The sequence below is a fragment of the Ranitomeya imitator genome, chromosome 1, assembly GCF_032444005.1.
Source record: "Ranitomeya imitator isolate aRanImi1 chromosome 1, aRanImi1.pri, whole genome shotgun sequence".
Taxonomy (NCBI): Eukaryota; Metazoa; Chordata; class Amphibia; order Anura; family Dendrobatidae; genus Ranitomeya; species Ranitomeya imitator.
The window spans coordinates 838,674,416-838,693,940 of record NC_091282.1 but is presented as its reverse complement, the minus strand read 5'-3'; the positions used below and the strand labels follow the sequence as shown (position 1 = coordinate 838,693,940).

Below are 19,525 nucleotides of genomic sequence, written 5' to 3'. Positions count from 1 at the left end.
GAAATTTAGCTCTATCTCCAGAAAACAAATCAGGAATAGGAATTCTTGGTTCTAACATAGAATTCTGAGCCACAAAGTCTTGAATATTTTGTACTCTTGCAGTGAGAAGATCCACACATGAAGACAGACCTTTAATGTCCATCACCACACCTGTGTCCTGAACCACCCAAATGTCTAGGGGAAAAAAAAGGCAAAACACAGTGCAAAGAAAAAAAAATGGTCTCAGAACTTCTTTTTTCCCTCTATTGAGAAGCATAGTACTCTTGGCCTCCAGTACTGTTATGAATAGGTAATTCAGAACCACAATGGACCTTGAAGTTCAGAGCACACAAGTGACCTGACAAAAACCACAAAACATAGGACGAGCTCTGAGACGTGGAAACTCTGCTGACCGCAATTCCTAAACCTATCAAACCACACTAGAGGTAGCCGTGGATTGCGCCTAACGCTCCCTATGCAACTCGGCACAGCCTGAGAAACTAGCCAGTCCTGAAGATAGAAAAATAAGCCTACCTTGCCTCAGAGAAATTCCCCAAAGGAAAAGGCAGCCCCCCACATATAATGACTGTGAGTAAGATGAAAATACAAACACAGAGATGAAATAGATTTAGCAAAGTGAGGCCCGACTTACTGAATAGACCGAGGATAGGAAAGATAGCTTTGCGGTCAACACAAAAACCTACAAACAACCACGCAGAGGGGCAAAAAGACCCTCCGCACCGACTAACGGTACGGAGGTGCTCCCTCTGCGTCTCAGAGCTTCCAGCAAGCAAGCAAAACCAAAAAAGCTAGCTGGACAGAAAATATAGCAACAAAGTAACACAAGCAGAACTTAGCTTATGCTGAGCAGACTGGCCACAGGAACGATCCAGGAGGAAGCAAGACCAATACTAGAACATTGACTGGAGGCCAGGATCAAAGCACTAGGTGGAGTTAAATAGAGCAGCACCTAACGACTTAACCTCATCACCTGAGGAAGGAAACTCAGAAGCCGCAGTACCACTCGTGACCACAGGAGGGAGCTTGATCACAGAATTCACAACACATCTCATTAAGAAGGCAAGTCACGCCTCCAAGACAGTTTGACTGTATAAGGGGCTAAATTGTATACGTGTTTCATTCAGCATGGAGCAAAATTTAAAGAGCAACCTTTTACTTGTGCAGCATTACTGCTGCACAAGGTGTGGCTCTTCTAGTTTGTGACACCTGCGGGGGGGTTAAAGTTAACCTTTGAAATTCACTCTGCTCATCCTGCAGACCCTGGGCTCTAACACCACCAGTTGGTGCCCGGAAGTGCTGGCTGCACAGAGCAAAACACCCGCCAATGTGTCAGTGGGGTTCAGCAACGCCAGCTGTTCCCCTGCTGTGTAGCCGGCAATGTGTCCTGCAAATGCCACGCAGACACAAAGCTGCCTCCAGTGCAGGCTTCGGCCTACACTCTGCTCCCCCTGCTGACCCTTTGCTCCAACACCGCTAGTTGGGGCCTTAGGAAGACAATCTTGAATAGGTCCACATCCTATAGGTCCGGTTCCAGCACCGTCAGCTGGTTCCGGGCAGAGCCTGGTTCTGTAGTGCCAGTAGGCCAAGCTCCCCCTGTAGGACTGTTGGTGTTCGGTAACTGCGGCAGCCTCGCAGCCTAGCTGTTCTCTCTTCTCCTGTGGACCTTCTGCTCCCCATCCTGGTTCCAGCACCGTCAGCTGGTTCCGGGCAGAGCCTTTGGCTTAGGTGCCTCATTCAGGGTATTCGAGTTCCGCCAACGTCAGGCGGTCCTTGGTAGTGCTTTTTAGCACGGGTACCTCCTGCTTAGTAACCGGGTTCCAGTATCGTCAGCTGGTCCTCGGTCGTGCCATTGGCTCTTGCACACTTGGCCAATGCATCCGGGTTCCAGTTCCATCAGCTGGTTCTCGGCAGTGTCTTTGTCACGGGTACTCCCTCCTGCCCAGCCTGGTTCCAGCACCGTCAGCTGGTTCCGGGTAGTGTCAAGGTCACTTACACGCCTATACGTTGTCCCGTCGTGTTGCGGTCGGGTTAGCCAACTCCATGGTGCCTCCAGTTTAGGAGCTTCCTATGTGGGCTGTGGGAAGTGGCAATCAAGGCTGGTTCTGTAGTGCCAGTAGGCCAAAGCTCCCCCTGTAGGACTGTTGGTGTTCGGTAACTGCGGCAGCCTCGCGGCCTAGCTGTTCTCTCTTCTCCTGTGGAACTTCTGCTCCACATCCTGGTTCCAGCACCGTCAGCTGGTTCCGGGCAGAGCCTTTGGCTTAGGTGCCTCCTTCAGGGTATCCGAGTTCCGCCAACGTCAGGCGGTCCTTGGTAGTGCTTTTTAGCACAGGTACCTCCTGCTTAGTAACCAGGTTCCAACACCGTCAGCTGGTCCTCGGTCGTGCCATTGGCTCTTGCACACTTGGCCAACGCATCCGGGTTCCAGTACCGTCAGCTGGTTCTCGGCAGTGTCTTCTGCTCTTGTACCTTCTGCTCCCCATCCTGGTTCCAGTACCGTCAGCTGGTTCCGGGCAGAGCCTTTGGCTTAGGTGCCTCCTTCTGGGTATCCGAGTTCCACCAACGTCAGGTGGTCCTTGGTAGTGCTTTCAGGCACGGGTACCTCCTGCTTAGTAACCGTGTTCCAGTAACGTCAGCTAGTCCTCGGTAGTTCCATTGGCTCTTGGACCTTCGGCTACCCATCCGAGTTCCAGTTCCATCAGCTGGTTCTCGGCATTTTCTCAGCCTTCTTGTACCTTCTGCTACATTTCCAAGTTCAAGACCCTAAAGACGATGACCCGGAAGACCACCCCTAAGATGACGACGACACCAGAGACAACAACCACTGAGATGACGACGACCCTGGAGACGATGACCCTGAAGACCACCCCGATGACGACGACGACGACTCCGGAGACGACGGCCCTGGAGACGACGACATGGAAGACCGAGAAGCAGAAGAACAAGAGGCTGCAGAACAAAGAGCAGAAGAATATTAAGCATAACACTTAATATCAGAGCAAAACATATTATCTAAATTATGAGCAGAAGAAGACTAAGCAGTGTATGGGGGTGAGTCCGTTCCTCCTCGTGGTGCCTCTGGATAAAGCCTGATGCTGCAGGCCAAACTGAACGCGGACAAATGTAACTCTTTTGTGACAGGCAGAACGGAAGGTGTAATCTTCAAACTTTTATAGATAACAACTACAGGAATGCCTGTCACAAATAAGAATAAGATGAAGAAGTAGAATATGAAGAAGAATAATAGTTAAATAAAAAGAATATGAAGAATGTAACAAAAAAAAATAGGTAGAAGATGAAGAAGATGAGTAAGGTGAAGAAGAAGTTGATGTCAAAGATGCTGATGATGATGAAGAAGAAAGTGTATAAGTGAATGCAGCTTGTAATGGGAAGGGGGTGAACAGCATAATTGCTTTTTTTAACAGCTATTTGAAGAAGACCACAGTGGGCACATAATTAGTACAATAGGGCAACAATGGAGGACATCATTAGGATATGGGGCCCAGAATGGGGGAAACAAGTAAGGTATGTGAGCCACAATGGAGGGCTTTTCTTTTTTAACCCCTTTCTGCCATTAGACGTACTATTGCGTCCATGTGGGGTGGGCTTTACTTCCCAAGGACGCAATAGTACGTCATATGCGATCGGCAGCGCTCACGGGGGGAGCGCCGCCGATCGCGGCCGGGTGTCAGCTGTTTATCGCAGCTGACATCCGGCACTATGTGCCAGGAGCGGTCACGGACCGCCCCCGGCACATTAACCCCCGGCACACCGCGATCAAAGATGATCGCGATGTGCCGGCGGTACAGGGAAGCACCGCGCAGGGAGGGGGCTCCCTGCGGGCTTCCCTGAGCCCCCCGCAGCAACGCGATGTGATCACGTTGCTGCGAGGGTCTCACCTCCCTCCCTGCTCCCTCCAGCCCCGGATCCAAGATGGCCGCGGATCCGGGTCCTGCAGGGAGGGAGGTGGCTTCACAGAGCCTGCTCAGAGCAGGCACTGTGAAGCAGCCTGCACTCCTATCAGATCAGTGATCTGACAGAGTGCTGTGCAAACTGTCAGATCACTGATCTGTGATGTCCTCCCCTGGGACAAAGTAAAAAAGTAAAAAAAAAAAATTTCAAATGTGTAAAAAAAATAAAAAAAAATATTCCAAAATAATGAAAAAAAAAAAAAATATTATTCCCATAAATACATTTCTTTATCTAAATAATAAAAAAAAAACAATAAAAGTACACATATTTAGTATCGCCGCGTCCGTAACGGCCCGACCTATAAAACTGGCCCACTAGTTAACCCCTTCAGTAAACACCGTAAGAAAAAAAAAAAAAAAACGAGGCAAAAAACAACGCTTTATTATCATACCGCCGAACAAAAAGTGGAATAACACGCGATCAAAAAGACAGATATAACTAACCATGGTACCGCTGAAAGCGTCATCTTGTTCCGCAAAAAACGAGCCGCCATACAGCATCATCAGCAAAAAAATAAAAAAGTTATAGTCCTGAGAATAAAGTGATGCAAAAATAATTATTTTTTCTATAAAATAGTTTTTATCGTATAAAAGCGCCAAAACATAAAAAAATGATATAAATGAGGTATCGCTGTAATCGTACTGACCCGAAGAATAAAACTGCTTCATCAATTTTACCAAACGCGGAACGGTATAAACGCCTCCCCCAAAAGAAATTCATGAATAGCTGGTTTTTGGTCATTCTGCCTCACAAAAATCGGAATAAAAAGCGATCAAAAAATGTCACGTGCCCGAAAATGTTACCAATAAAAACATCAACTCGTCCCGCAAAAAACAAGACCTCACATGACTCTGTGGACCAAAATATAGAAAAATTATAGCTCTCAAAATGTGGTAACGCAAAAAATACTTTTTGCAATAAAAAGCGTCTTTCAGTGTGTGACGGCTGCCAATCATAAAAATCCGCTAAAAAACCCGCTATAAAAGTAAATCAAACCCCCTTCATCACCCCCTTAGTTAGGGAAAAATTTAAAAAATTTATTTATTTCCATTTTCCCATTAGGGCTAGGGTTAGAGTTAGGGCTAGGGTTAGGGCTAGGGCTAGGGTTAGGGCTAGGGTTAGGGTTAGGTTTAGGGCTAGGGTTAGGGTTAGGGTTAGGGTTAGGGCTAGGGTTAGGGTTAGGGTTAGGGCTAGGGTTAGGGCTAGGGTTAGGGCTAGGGTTAGGGCTAGGGCTAGGGTTAGGGCTAGGGTTAGGGCTAGGGTTAGGGCTAGGGTTAGGGTTAGGGTTAGGGCTAGGGTTAGGGCTAGGGTTAGGGCTAGGGTTAGGGCTAGGGTTAGGGTTAGGGCTAGGGCTAGGGCTAGGGCTACAGTTTGGGTTGGGGCTAAAGTTACAGTTAGGGTTTAGATTACATTTACGGTTGGGAATAGGGTTGGGATTAGGGTTAGGGGTGTGTCAGGGTTAGAGGTGTGGTTAGGGTTACTGTTGGGATTAGGGTTAGGGATGTGTTTGGATTAGGGTTTCAGTTATAATTGGGGGGTTTCCACTGTTTAGGCACATCAGGGGCTCTCCAAACGCGACATGGCGTCCGATCTCAATTCCAGCCAATTCTGCGTTGAAAAAGTAAAACAGTGCTTCTTCCCTTCCGAGCTCTCCTGTGTGCCCAAACAGGGGTTTACCCCAACATATGGGGTATCAGCGTACTCAGGACAAATAGGACAACAACTTTTGGGGTCCAATTTCTCCTGTTACCCTTGGGAAAATACAAAACTCGGGGCTAAAACATATTTTTTGTGGGAAAAAAAAAGATTTTTTATTTTCACGGCTCTGCGTTATAAACTGTAGTGAAACACTTGGGGGTTCAAAGTTCTCACAACACATCTAGATTAGTTCCCTGGGGGGTCTAGTTTCCAATATGGGGTCACTTGTGGGGGGTTTCTACTGTTTAGGTACATTAGGGGTTCTGCAAACGCAATGTGACGTCTGCAGACCATTCCATCTAAGTCTGCATTCCAAATGGCGCTCCTTCCCTTCCGAGCTCTGCCATGCGCTCAAACGGTGGTTTCCCCCAACATACGGGGTATCAGCGTACTCAGGACAAATTGGACAACAACTTTTGGGGTCGAATTTCTCCTCTTACCCTCGGGAAAATACAAAACTGGGGGCTAAAAAATAATTTTGGGGGGAAAGATTTTTTTTTTTAATTTTCACGGCTCTGCGTTACAAACTGTAGTGAAACACTTGGGGGTTCAAAGCTATCACAACACATCTAGATGAGTTCCTTAGGGGGTCTAGTTTCCAAAATGGTGTCACTTGTGGGAGGTTTCTACTGTTTAGATACATTAGGGGCTCTGCAAATGCAATGTGACACCTGCAGACCATTCCATCTAAGTCCTCATTCCAAATGGAGCTCCTTCCCTTCCGAGCCCTCCCATGCGCCCAAACAGTGGTTCCCCCCCACATATGGGGTATCAGCGCACTCAGGACAAATTGGACAACAAATTGTGGGGTCGAATTTCTCCTGTTACCCTCGGGAAAATACAAAACTGGGGGCTAAAAAATAATTTTTGTGGGAAAAAATTTTTGTTTTATTTTTACGGCTCTCCATTATAAACTTCTGTGAAGCCCTTGGTGGGTCAAAGCGCTCAGCACACATCTAGATAAGTTCCTAAGGGGGTCTACTTTCCAAAATGGTGTCACTTGTGGGGGGTTTCTACTGTTTAGGTACATTAGGGGCTCTGCAAACGCAATGTGACACCTGCAGACCATTCCATCTAAGTCTGCATTCAAATGGCACTCCTTCCCTTCTGAGCCCTCCCATGTGCCCAAACAGTGGTTCCCCCCACATATGGTGTATCATCGCACTCAGGACAAATTGGGCAACAAATTTTGGGGTCCAATTTCTCCTGTTACCCTCAGGAAAATACAAAACTGGGGGCTAAAAAAATAATTTTTGTGGGAAAAAAATTTTGTTTTATTTTTACGGCTCTGCATTATAAACTTCTGTGAAGCACTTGGTGGGTCAAAGTGCTCACCACACCTCTAGATAAGTTCCTTAGGGGGTCTACTTTCCAAAATGGTGTCATTTGTGGGGGGTTTCAATGTTTAGGCACATCAGTGGCTCTTCAAACGCAACATGGCGTCCCATCTCAATTCCTGTCAATTTTGCTTTGAAAAGTCAAACGGCGCTCCTTCCCTTCCGAGCTCTCCCATCCACCCAAACAGTGGTTTACCCCCACATATGGGGTATCAGCGTACTCAGGACAAATTGTACAACAACTTTTGGGGTCCAATTTCTTCTCTTACCCTTGGGAAAATAAAAAATTGGGGGCAAAAAGATAATTTTTGTGAAAAAATATGATTTTTTATTTTTACGGTTCTACATTATAAACTTCTGTGAAGCACTTGGTGGGTCAAAGTGCTGACCACACCTCTAGATAAGTTCCTTAGGGGGTCTACTTTCCAAAATGGTGTCACTTGTGGGGGGTTTCAATGTTTAGCCACATCAGGGGCTCACCAAACGAAACATGGCGTCCCATCTCAATTCCAGTCAATTTTGCATTGAAAGTCAAATGGCACTCCTTCGCTTCCGAGCTCTGCCATGCGCCCAAACAGTGGTTTACCCCCACATGTGGGGTATTGGCATACTCAGGACAAATTGTACAATAATGTTTGGGGTCCATTTTCTCCTGTTACCCTTGGTAAAATAAAACAAATTGGAGCTGAATTAAATTTTTTGTGAAAAAAAGTTAAATGTTCATTTTTATTTAAACATTCAAAAAATTCCTGTGAAGCACCAGAAGGGTTAATAAACTTCTTGAATATGGTTTTGAGCACCTTGAGGGGTGTAGTTTTTAGAATGGTGTCACACTTGGGTATTTTCTATCATATAGACCCCTCAAAATGACTTCAAATGAGATGTGGTCCCTAAAATAAAATGGTGTTGTAGAAATGAGAAATTGCTGGTCAACTTTTAACCCTTATAACTCCCTAACAAAAAAAAATTTTGTTTCCAAAATTGTGCTGATGTAAACTAGACATGTGGGAAATGTTATTTATTAAGTATTTTGTGTGACATATCTCTGTGATTTAATTGCATAAAAATTCAAAGTTGGAAAATTGCGAAATTTTCATAATTTTCGCCAAATTTCCGTTTTTTTCACAAATAAACGCAGGTACTATCAAATAATTTTTACCATTGTCATGAAGTACAATATGTCACGAGAAAACAATGTCAGAATCACCAGGATCCATTGAAGCGTTCCAGAGTTATAACCTCATAAAGGGACAGTGGTCAGAATTGTAAAAATTGGCCCGGTCATTAACGTGCAAACCACCCTTGGGGGTAAAGGGGTTAATAAATATGCAAAAATGTCTACATTTCTGTTTTTTTCAGACAGGATGGAGTGCAGAGTGTACATTAATGAGAAAAAATGAACTTTTTTGAATTTACCAAATGGCTGCAATGAAACAAAGAGTGAAAAATTTAAAGGGGTCTGAATACTTTCCGTACCCACTATGTATATTGTTTCTGGTTTGTAAGACAGATTGCTGGAAATTCTATTAATGTGACCTCTCAGATACATAAGGACTAGAGATGAGCTATCTAGTTTGTAAAATGTTCGCCAAACTCAAATTCTGCACGAACATAGCACATTCGGATGCGTGTTTAGATCATATTGACACCATGGATGTGTCACAGAATTTTATACCATTGGGCAGTGAAGAAAAAATTATTACATTTTTACCACAAAAATGTTGTTTTAGCCCATGATTTTACATTTTCACAAGTTGGTAAAAATGGCACCATAATTTATCCCACAATTTCTACATGGCACATGGCACTACCCCATATGAGGAACAGAGCGTTATTTGTCTCCTGGAGCACAGATTTTCCTAGAATAGCTTGTGGACTCAATATACAAAGCACCTAAGTGCTAGAAGTGCAGAATCCCTCCCTCAAGTGACTCCATTTTGGAAATTATACCCCTGTGGTAATTTATCTACATGTGTAGTGATGATTTTGACTCTAAGTGAGTTTTCAGAAACAAGCAGCAATGAACACTGCCAAGTGAAAATTGCAAACTGACAATGTGACGAGTATGCTATAGTGGCCAGTACCTTATAGTGACCAGTACATTATGCCCAGCTCAGGCTTCTGGAGACATGCACCCGTAAGTTAGGCGGGCTCTCATTGCTTCAGAAATACCACACATGTGGACGGACTCAGGTGGTTTAGGTATATTGTGGGGCTCAGAAGTGAGGGGGCATTTGAATTTGGGAGTGCAGAATTTGCTGAATTTCTTATAAAGGGTGAGGAGCCATTTAGCTTTTCCAGAGCCTTTATGCTACCAATAACGTTGAAGCCCCCTTTATTTTCGTTAACAGACGACGGACCTGAGTAAGGACTTACTTTTCTGTGGATTGAGTTGAAGCTTTTGTTAGGAACATTTTACATAATGTTTTGGATAACAGTTATCTGGTGCGCTACATTGAGCACTTACTTTGGGGTTTCCATAAATCTGAACGTATTAACAGCAGGTGAATAATTGGTTCTGGGTTTTTTTAAGCCAGTCCTCGTGCAGTGTAGGTATGAGGAGACTTAAGTTATTAAGACTTAAGACTTAAAATCTCCCCATCCTGGGGTTCATGTCCCCCTCCACAAGGAGAAACCTTATCCCTCAGATCCCATTCTTAGCCTCTCACCTAGCTAAGTCAGACCTCGTACTTTGCACAGATGAAGGACAATACCCTGAAACACCATGTCTGCCAATAGAGATTCTGATTTGATTTTATCCTAAGTCACATTGCAAGGCTCGTTAAAGGGTCGATATTGACTTGTAGGATTGCTACTTCCAAAAGGTGGCACTTGAATTCTAGTCCTCTTCCTCTCTGAAGAGACAATTTGCACTGTTAAATTGAAGAGCCTAAATACTTCTAAAATGGACTTTAAGGAAAGCATATTTATGACCTATCATTAGCCATTTAACAGAGTGATCTTCTGATTGCCATTGCCCCTTCTATGTTACTTCAGGCACAGCAGCTGTGCTGTGCCTGATACTGCATCTCAGCCACATTTACTCAAATGGTACTAAAGCTGCAGAACTAAATACACATGCTAATACAGATGAACTGCTGTGCCCATGACAAAGTTCTGTGCATTGATGTACATTGATCTTCAGAAGATGATCCTGCCCCACTAAAATTCTATAGATTGTTGTACTTATTTTTTTTTTATAAATAAATATTTAAATCAAATCAGTGAAAATAATACATATATAAAGTAAAGAAAATATTTACCATGATTATCAGTGTAGCGGGTCCGATGAAGCTCCAAATAAAGTAAGTATCATGTCGAAGCCAACACCTACAAAATAAAAAAATGGAAAAAATATATAAAACATTTTCAAAAACCAAGTTCATTGTACTATTCACAAGCTATATTCTACAGTGTCTGACAAAACTAACACAAGCAAAACAAGATTTAGGAGGATTCTTATGTACTGTATCTATCTAGAATCCTCCTCTCTCTTGAATTATTAAATGACCCAATAGTAGAAAACAGAAGGAATCAGTGTGACACTGAAATAAAAATCATCATAATTTTGGAGGTAACGTTATTAAAAGAGGGATGATAAATTCTCAGTGACACCTGATGGAGCCCAAGACTGTGCACATCACAACGTGCCACAGATGGACACTCCACTCGCCAATGGATTCAACCACAGATTTCCTCAATAAAGTCCTCTGGCCGAAACATTGGAATCACTTATATGTATCTTCACACTGTCAGTGATTTTTTCAACACAGCAACATTCTCATATTCAATTGCCTCATCTTCAGTGCCAAAGGCTGTCTTATAGTGTTGAGCATTCCGATACCGCAAGTATCGGGTATCGGCCGATATTTGCGGTATCGGAATTCCGATACCGAGTTCCGATATTTTTGTGATATCGGGAATCGGTATCGGGATTAAGATTAATGTTCTAAAATAAAGAATAAAAATAGTAAATATTGATATACTTACCCTCTGACGCGCCCTGGTCGTCACCGCTGCAACCGCCTTGCTTTCGTTCCGAAGAATGAGCGCGTAAAGGGCCTTCGATGACGTCGCGGCTTGTGATTGGTCGCTGAGCGGTCATGTGACCCCTCACATGACCAATCACAAGCCGCGACGTCATCGAAGGCCCTTTACGCGCTCATTCTTCGGAACGAAAGCAAAGCGGTTGCAGCGGTGACGACCAGGGCACGTCAGAGGGTAAGTAAATCAATATTTTTTATTTTTATTCTTTATTTTATACATGAATATGGATCCCAGGGCCTGAAGGAGAGTTTCCTCTCCTTCAGACCCTGGGATCCATTACAGGATACCTTCCGATATTTGTGTCCCATTGACTTGTATTGGTATCGGATATCGGTATCGGCGATATCTGATATTTTTCGGATATCGGCCGATACCATCCGATACCGATACTTTCAAATATCGGATGGTATCGCTCAACATGTCATACTATTTGGTTTGGTTTATCCTTCTGAGCACAAAAATTCTTATTACCTTAGTGCTAGCCCTATCCATTTTCACAAATACTAGTATGGCCCAAGGTGCACCTACATAGAGGTAACACCTATGCAATTTTTGTAGTAATGCCTTTTTGCAAAGGGTGTGTTGGATGCTCTGAAATGTGAACTCAAAGACTCTGTACCCAAGAAGAATTCATCTGCAAAAAAATGCCTGTAGTAAATATTAATGCTTGCCCCTCACTCCATACAAAGCTGCCAAAAGCTTAATGGCCCAATATCATGATTCATAGACTAACCAAAAAGAAACCAAGGAATAAGGGAAATTAAGTAAATAAAAATAGTATCTTTATTGATATTGAAACAATCGTTCAATTACAATTCTGTGCAAAAAGAAAGGTAATTAAATATATTATGGTAATTACAAATTTTGCACTGGCGCTAAGTATTCATTTCTATCCCAAGCTGCAAGTTGGAATGCAAACTCTACAAGGGATAAAGTTGTTAAAGAGATTCTACACATAAATGTATGTCACATTAAATATATATATACAGCACTGACCAAAAGTTTGGACACACCTTCTCATTTAAAGATTTTTCTGTATTTTCATGACTATGAAAATTGTACATTCACACTGAAGGCATCAAAATAATGAATTAACACATGTGGAATTATATACTTAACAAAAAAGTGTGAAACAACTGAAAATATGTCTTATATTCTAGGTTCTTTAAAGTATCCACCTTTTGCTTTGATGACTGTTTTGCATACTCTTGGCATTCTCTTGATGAGCTTCAAGAGATAGTCCTCTTTTTGTAGGTTACAAAAATAAGACAGGGTCTTTATTATGCTGTGTGATGGTGAAATGATCAATTGCTAGCCAGCAAGAACAGCGTGTAGGTCACACTTGACGCTAGCTGTCGCACTGCTGCACACACTTAAGGGCTGGATATACTCTTCAACTGCCTCTCGGTCCTGGCAAGGGGGAACTTTAGCAGAGCCATAGCACAGGAGCTGGTGACTGGACACACAAACAGCTGACAGGGCAAACCCAACAGAACCAAACAACCATAGTGCAACTGCATAAAGTAAGGTGAACAATGGTAAACCAAGCACAGACACCAAAACATGAATCTCCTCAGAAGCACAACACTGACCTTAACCACACACCTAAACTAAAATAATTAGCAAGAAAAGGAGGAAATGGTAGGTGTAAATCTACCTCTCAGCAGTCACCTGACCATGCTGGGGCAACACCCAATCTCCACCCCCAGACCACACAGACAACGGAGGAGGGGAGAGAAGACTAGAGGGAACCTCCAACCATCTCACTGCCCCAGCAGGTACAGCATGCTGCACCCATTGGCAGCAGCTACCACCAGGTTACCCGGTGCCCCGCACAGCATAATCGCTGAGAGCAGTGGTGTCACACCTCCCAGCGATGCTAGGATTGTATCTCCTAGAATGTGACATCCGGACTGAGCAAGCACCCCCACAAGCTCTGCCTCCTGGAGGTGTACCCCGCTCCCCATGGCCAGTGAAGGCCGACGGGTGACCCACCAGAGAGCCGAAGCTTGCCCAGAGGTGTGAAGGGTCCGCTCAGGTAAGGAGCTACCATTCATGACAGTCTTATATTATTTTGTACTCCGAAAGATGTGTTAGGTCTTATTTTCAGGGAATGTCATATTTTTTTCCATGAACAACAATCTACATTTACTCATTATTCTCGTTAGCACATTACCAGGTGTAAACTAGAGATGTGCTGCCGATAACATGATATGTAGGGGACAGAATGATCTATTACTAGTGATTGTTCTAACTCCATCGTTCTTCATCTTTACACATGCTGATGAAGAATGATGGAGTTAGAATGATCACTAATAGGTCATTCTGTCCCCATTTCATGGAATCGGCAGCACATCTCTAGTTTACACCAGGTAAGGTGCTAACGAGAACAATGGCCCCGATTCATTATGACTGGTGTTGTCCAGAGTCCAGACCATTCTTAGCGAACAGAATCGCTGGAAAAAGATGCGCCTAATTTATTAAAAGGAGCTCAACACTTAATAAATTAGAAATTTTACAAGTACCATGCGCCTCTGGCAGAAATGTACATACACATGTATATACACACACACACACTGCACATACACATGTATATAAGCACACACTGCACATACACATGTATATAAGCACATTGCACATACACACCAGCCTGTCTCCTCTTCAGCTCCTCTAGACTCCTGCAGCTAAGAGACCTTTGGTGACAAAGGTCCTTAAGCAGTTTTAACCTCGGAATAGAAATGAAGGGGCCCTTAAGACAGTGGTGGCCCTGAGAAATTGCACAGTTTGCTCCTCCTTTCCCCTAATGCCGACCCTGAATACCAGGCTGTCTCCTATTCAGTTCCTCCATACTCCTGCCGTTAAGAGACCTCTCGTGACATCATGGTCACATGACTGTGAAGTCACCATAAGTCCTTAAGCAGTTTTGACTAGAAATAGAAATGCTAGAGGCCCGTAAGACAGTAGGGGCACTGGGAGATTTCCAAGTTTGACTCCCCCTTAACACGGGCCCTGACTGTAAAAAGGCCTTATTTTTGGAGTAAGGCTGGTTTCACATTTGCGTTTTTTTTTTTTGCGTTCTTGCGCAAAAAAACGCAAAAAAGCATGCTTTTTTTCCCCTATACTTAACATTAAAAACGCATGCTTTTTTGCATGCGTTTTGATGCGTTTTGACAATGCATGCATTTTTTCTCTGCATGCGTTGTGTTGCAGAAATGCAACATGTAGTAATTTTAGCGGCGTTTTTTTGCCGCAAAAAAACGCATGGGTTTTTTTGTGGCAAAAAAAAGTATTGATGTCTATGTAAACGCATGCGTTTTTAAGCACATGCATTTGCATGCGTTTTTATAGAAAAACACAAGAATACACACTGAAAAGTCACCCCCTAACCCTAACCCTAACCCTAGGGATCCTAACCCTAACCCTAAGGGTTAGGGTTAGGATCCCTAGGGTTAGGGTTAGGATCCCTAGGGTTAGGGTTAGGGTTTGTGTTTTAGGGTTAGGGTTAGAGTTTGGGTTAGGGTTAGAGTTTGTGAGTTTGTGTTAGAGTTTGTGTTAGAGTTTGTGTTAGAGTTTGTGTTAGGGTTAGGGTTAGAGTTTGGGTTAGGGCTAGAGTTTGTGTATTAGGGTTAGGGTTAGAGTTTGTGTTAGGGTTAGAGTTTGTGTTAGGGTTAGAGTTTGTGAGTTTGTGTTAGAGTTTGTGTTAGAGTTTGTGTTAGGGTTAGGGTTAGAGTTTGGGTTAGGGTTAGAGTTTGTGTATTAGGGTTAGGGTTAGAGTTTGTGTTAGGGTTAAAGTTTGTGTTAGGGTTAGAGTTTGTGTTAGAGTTTGTGTTAGAGTTTGTGTTAGAGTTTGTGTTAGAGTTTGTGTTAGGGTTAGGGTTAGAGTTTGTGTTAGGGTTAGAGTTTGTGTTAGGGTTAGAGTTTGTGTTAGGGTTAGGGTTAGAGTTTGTGTTAGAGTTTGTGTTAGGGTTAGAGTTTGTGTTTTAGGGTTAGAGTTTGGGTTAGAGTTTATGTTAGAGTTTGTGTTAGAGTTTGTGTTAGGGTTAGGGTTTGTGTTTTAGGGTTAGGGTTTGTGTTTTAGGGTTAGGGTTAGGATCCCTAGGGTTACTAGGGATCCTAACCCTAACCCTAGGTATTTCTGTTTATTGTGGGTTTTCTAGTTGATTTTGATGATTGGCAGCTGTCACACACTTCTCATCATTCGTTTCGAAAAACGCAGGACAAAACGCATGTAAACGCGTCAAAACGCCGCGTGTGTGTTAAAACATGCAAAAGCGCATGCACCTAAAAAACACAGCGTTTAAAAGCGTTTAAACGCGTTTTTTTACCAAATGCGTTTGCGTTTAAAACACTGCGTTTTTAAACGCAAATGTGAAACCAGCCTTAGACTTATATTTCTAGCATGCTCCAAAATCCTGTAAAATCATGCTAGGACTTAGTTTTGGAACATGTCTTATTTTTGACAAAACAGCATCTATGTAGAAAGTTTCATACAGTTGCTAAATCACCCAGGAGCTGATAAATCCTCCTGCAAAGCACCACTCCTCTAAGCCACAAATATTTCATGGTGCTATAATTAGACTACTATAACATCTGAGCACACATTGGAAGGGCAATGCTGCCCTGACTACCATGTATAACAAAGCTGTGAAAATTAAAGGGTACAAAAATTATGTTTAGCTTAAGGCACTTCTCCACATCTATTCAATCGCAAAAGCTTCAATTTTCTGCAATCTATTCTGTGCATCAATTCTGCTGCTTGGTGTTAATAAATAGCAATTTTTATTATTTTGGATGACAATCTGTCTGACAGGCAACATCTGGTCTGTGTCTTGACCGGCGTAAGGTGCAGGTCCTGGTCTTGACTAGCACAGCTGGAACTTTGGGACCGGCACCCTGGTAGCACAGACTTCCCGCAGAGATCTGTCACGCTGGTCTCTGCACCTTCCCTGATCCACGTCTGCTTCTCTCCTTCTCTTGGCACCAAATCTGACTAAAACAAGAAGAGAATGTCCAGCTTCACTGAATCCGTAAAAAAGAGTTTTCTTTATTCACAAACTTTAAGCATAGAGGATACAGACTTCAGCACGAACCATATGGGTAAGAATCTCAACGCGTTTCTGGAGACTAAGCTCCCTTGGTCATGATTAAGGGAGCTTAGTCTCCAGAAACGCGTTGAGATTCTTACCCATATGGTTCGTGCTGAAGTCTGTATCCTCTATGCTTAAAGTTTGTGAATAAAGAAAACTCTTTTTTACGGATTCAGTGAAGCTGGACATTCTCTTCTTGTTTTGGACTTTATACGCCTGGACACAGCGGGTTCGTGCTCCTAAAGTTTGGTTTATGCATCACGGGTGAGCTGGCTTATATTTCTTCTTACCAAATCTGACTGCAGTGTGGCGTGCTTGGCTTTTATATCCCGGAACTCAGTCCTGCGAGTCACGTGACCAGGTCCAGCAAACGAAGCTGCTCCTCCTGCAATTCAGTACGAATTCCACCTGGTTCCACCTGATTGCACTCGGCCAGCAGATGGCAGTCTTTCCTTACTATGGTCACATCCCGCAAGGGCTCTTCAAGGGTATCACTGCTTTCTCTTACAGATTATATGATGTTATCAAGGCTATCTGAACCCTGCTGATTCACTGATTCGAATTTAGATTGTGAGCCTCAATGGGAACAGTGATGATAATATAAACTGCTGAGGAATATGATGGCGCTTCATAAACAAAGCATAATAAATAAATAATAATGTCTCCAGACCTTAGTTCTTGTACTGACCTTGTTCTTGCCTAGCCTCTATGTAATCTCCATTGTACTTGAGCTGCTAGTCCAAATTACCAGAAGTTACCAAACTCCAACTTAGTTTCTAGTATTGCCACTTTTTCAATGTGACAGTCACCTACCAAAGATTACTCTGGGGTCATAATTTTGAGCTTTAGTCAGCCAAGTTTAGATCCATGAACACGGGAACACAGGTTAATGCTATGTTCAGAAACATATATTTCATATATGGACTAGAATGAACAGACTGATCACGGGTTTCCTGACCCAAGCTTATAGCCTCATAGCCATATATAACTTTGTAATTTCAGGTTTGCGAGATCTGTGCTCAGTCCGTACATTGAATCCCTATATGTATTTGTAAATTTAAAAAAAATCAGTGACAAACATAGCCAACCTCATTTTCAATAACAATTATAAGCCTTCCACTTATGGAGTCTGTCAGTTTCTTAATCTGTTGACAATCAACTTTTTGGGCAACACCAATCACAGCCACCCATACATTTTCCCATTTAATAAGGGCCCACAAGTTCTCAATAGTGTTTGGGTCAGGCAAAGAAGAGGCTATGTCATTATTCTTATTCTTTCATCTTAAAGGCCTTTACTGAATTGCCAAGCATTGGAGACTTCAATACATGTGATGGAGCATTGTCCTGCATACAATTTATGGTTTTCTTGAATGGTGGACACTTTTTCCTGTAGTTCTGCTTGAGGAAAGTGTCTTCTAAGAACTGTCAGTAATTTTGGGAGTCGATTTTGAGGCTCTTTTCAACCCAAAAAGGTTCAACTAGCTCAACTTTAAAAATACTAACCCATAGCAGTTCCCCATCTCCACTTTGTTGGAGTTTAAGTTGAAGTGGAGTTCTGTGCTCATTAATGGTCAGGCCACGTGCACATCCATCTGGTCTGTCAAGAGTCACTGTCATCTCATCAGCCAATAAAATCTTTGAAAATTCTGTCTTTAGATATTTCTTGGCCCAGTCTTGACATTACAACTTGTGTCTTGTTCAGTGATGGTCAGGTTTCAGCCTCCCTTACTTTGGCAATGTTTCTGAGCACTGAGAACCTTGTACTTCTGGGCAGCTCTGGAATATGACAGCACTGGAGGATAATGAGTTCTATTATTATTATTATTTATTGTTATAGCGCCATTTATTCCATGGCGCTTTACATGTGAGGAGGGGTATACATAATAAAAACAAGTACAATAATCTTAAACAATACAAGTCATAACTGGTACAGGAGGAATGAGGACCCTGCCCGTGAAGGCTCACAATCTACAAGGGATGGGTGAGAATACAGTAGGTGAGGGTAGAGCTGGTCATGCAGCGGTTTGGTCGATCGGTGGTTACTGCAGGTTGTAGGCTTGTCTGAAGAGGTGGGTCTTCAGGTTCTTTTTGAAGGTTTCGATGGTAGGCGAGAGTCTGATGTGTTGTGGTAGAGGGTTCCAGAGTAGGGGTGATACGCGAGAGAAATCTTGTATACGATTGTGAGAAGAGGAGATAAGAGGGGAGTAGAGAAGGAGATCTTTGGAGGATCAGAGGTTGCGGGTAGGTAAGTACCGGGAGACGAGGTCACAGATGTATGGAGGACACAGGTTGTGGATGGCTTTGTACGTCATGGTAAGGGTTTTGTAGTGGAGTCTCTGGGCAATGGGGAGCCAGTGAAGGGATTGACAGAGGGGAGAGGCCGGGGAATAGCGGGGGGACAGGTGGATTAGTCGGGCAGCAGAGTTTAGAATAAATTTGGGGGGTGCGAGAGTGTTAGAGGGAAGGTCACAGAGCAGGAGGTTGCAGTAGTCAAGGCGAGAGATGATGAGGGCATGGACTAGGGTTTTTGCAGATTCATGGTTGAGGAATGAACGGATTCGTGAAATATTTTTGAGTTGAAAGCGGCAGGAAGTGGAAAGGGCTTGGATATGTGGTTTGAAGGAGAGATCAGCGTCAAGGATCACCCCGAGGCAGCGAGCTTGTGGGACTGGGGAGAGTGGGCAGCCATTTACTGTAATGTATCCGTTTAATGTTTGTATCCTATCCGTTTAATGTTTGATTCTTCTCAAATCTTTGGCAATTAATGTGCAACTTTTTTCTCAATTTGTTTTTTGCAACCCTGTTGGCTATTTACAGCAAGACTTTGATGGCTCCGTGATCTCAATCTAACAGCTTAGCAGTTTCAAGAGTGCTGCATCCCTGTGTAAGACATTTTAACATTTTTGACTTTTTAGAGTCAGTTACATTTCTTTTGGGCCCATTTTGCTTGAGGAAAGCAAGCTGCCTAATAATTCTGCACACCTTGCTGTTATATCCTTAGGCCTCACTCTCCCTCATTACACAAACGCACATCACCTGATCTGTTTCATCCAATCATTCACATTTAACCAGCTTGGAGATGGAAAATCTGCATAGAATGATTATATAGTCAAATTATTCAATTGCCTAATTATTCACACACAGTGTAATGTGTGTCATGATGTACATTAGCGAGAGGAGATGGGGATAGTGAAGATAACCGTGTGCTCAGTGTATCGAGCTTCACACTAGCAACACTAGGTAGCTTTTTGAATCAATAGATTTCAGGAGATTTCTAGAGAACTAGATTTCTGTGACAAATTTCTTTTTGGTTATTGTGATGCCGAAATCTTGAGTTAGATAGTTAGAATAGGGAAGAGATTTTGTCTTTACTATGGGGCAATTGTG

The 19,525-nt window shown here is 43.2% G+C and overlaps 1 protein-coding gene across 20 annotated transcripts in view; it reads right to left on the bottom strand.

The window, feature by feature from the left end:
* The window catches only part of ADGRL3 (adhesion G protein-coupled receptor L3), a 1,214,649-nt gene that overhangs the window by 390,317 nt on the left and 804,807 nt on the right, over nt 1-19,525 (bottom strand). For all 20 annotated transcript variants that reach the window (XM_069740657.1, XM_069740660.1, XM_069740665.1 and 17 more), the window contains one exon: nt 10,268-10,334. In XM_069740657.1, coding sequence (XP_069596758.1) covers nt 10,268-10,334 — 67 coding nt within the window. The remainder of the gene's footprint in view (nt 1-10,267; nt 10,335-19,525) is intronic.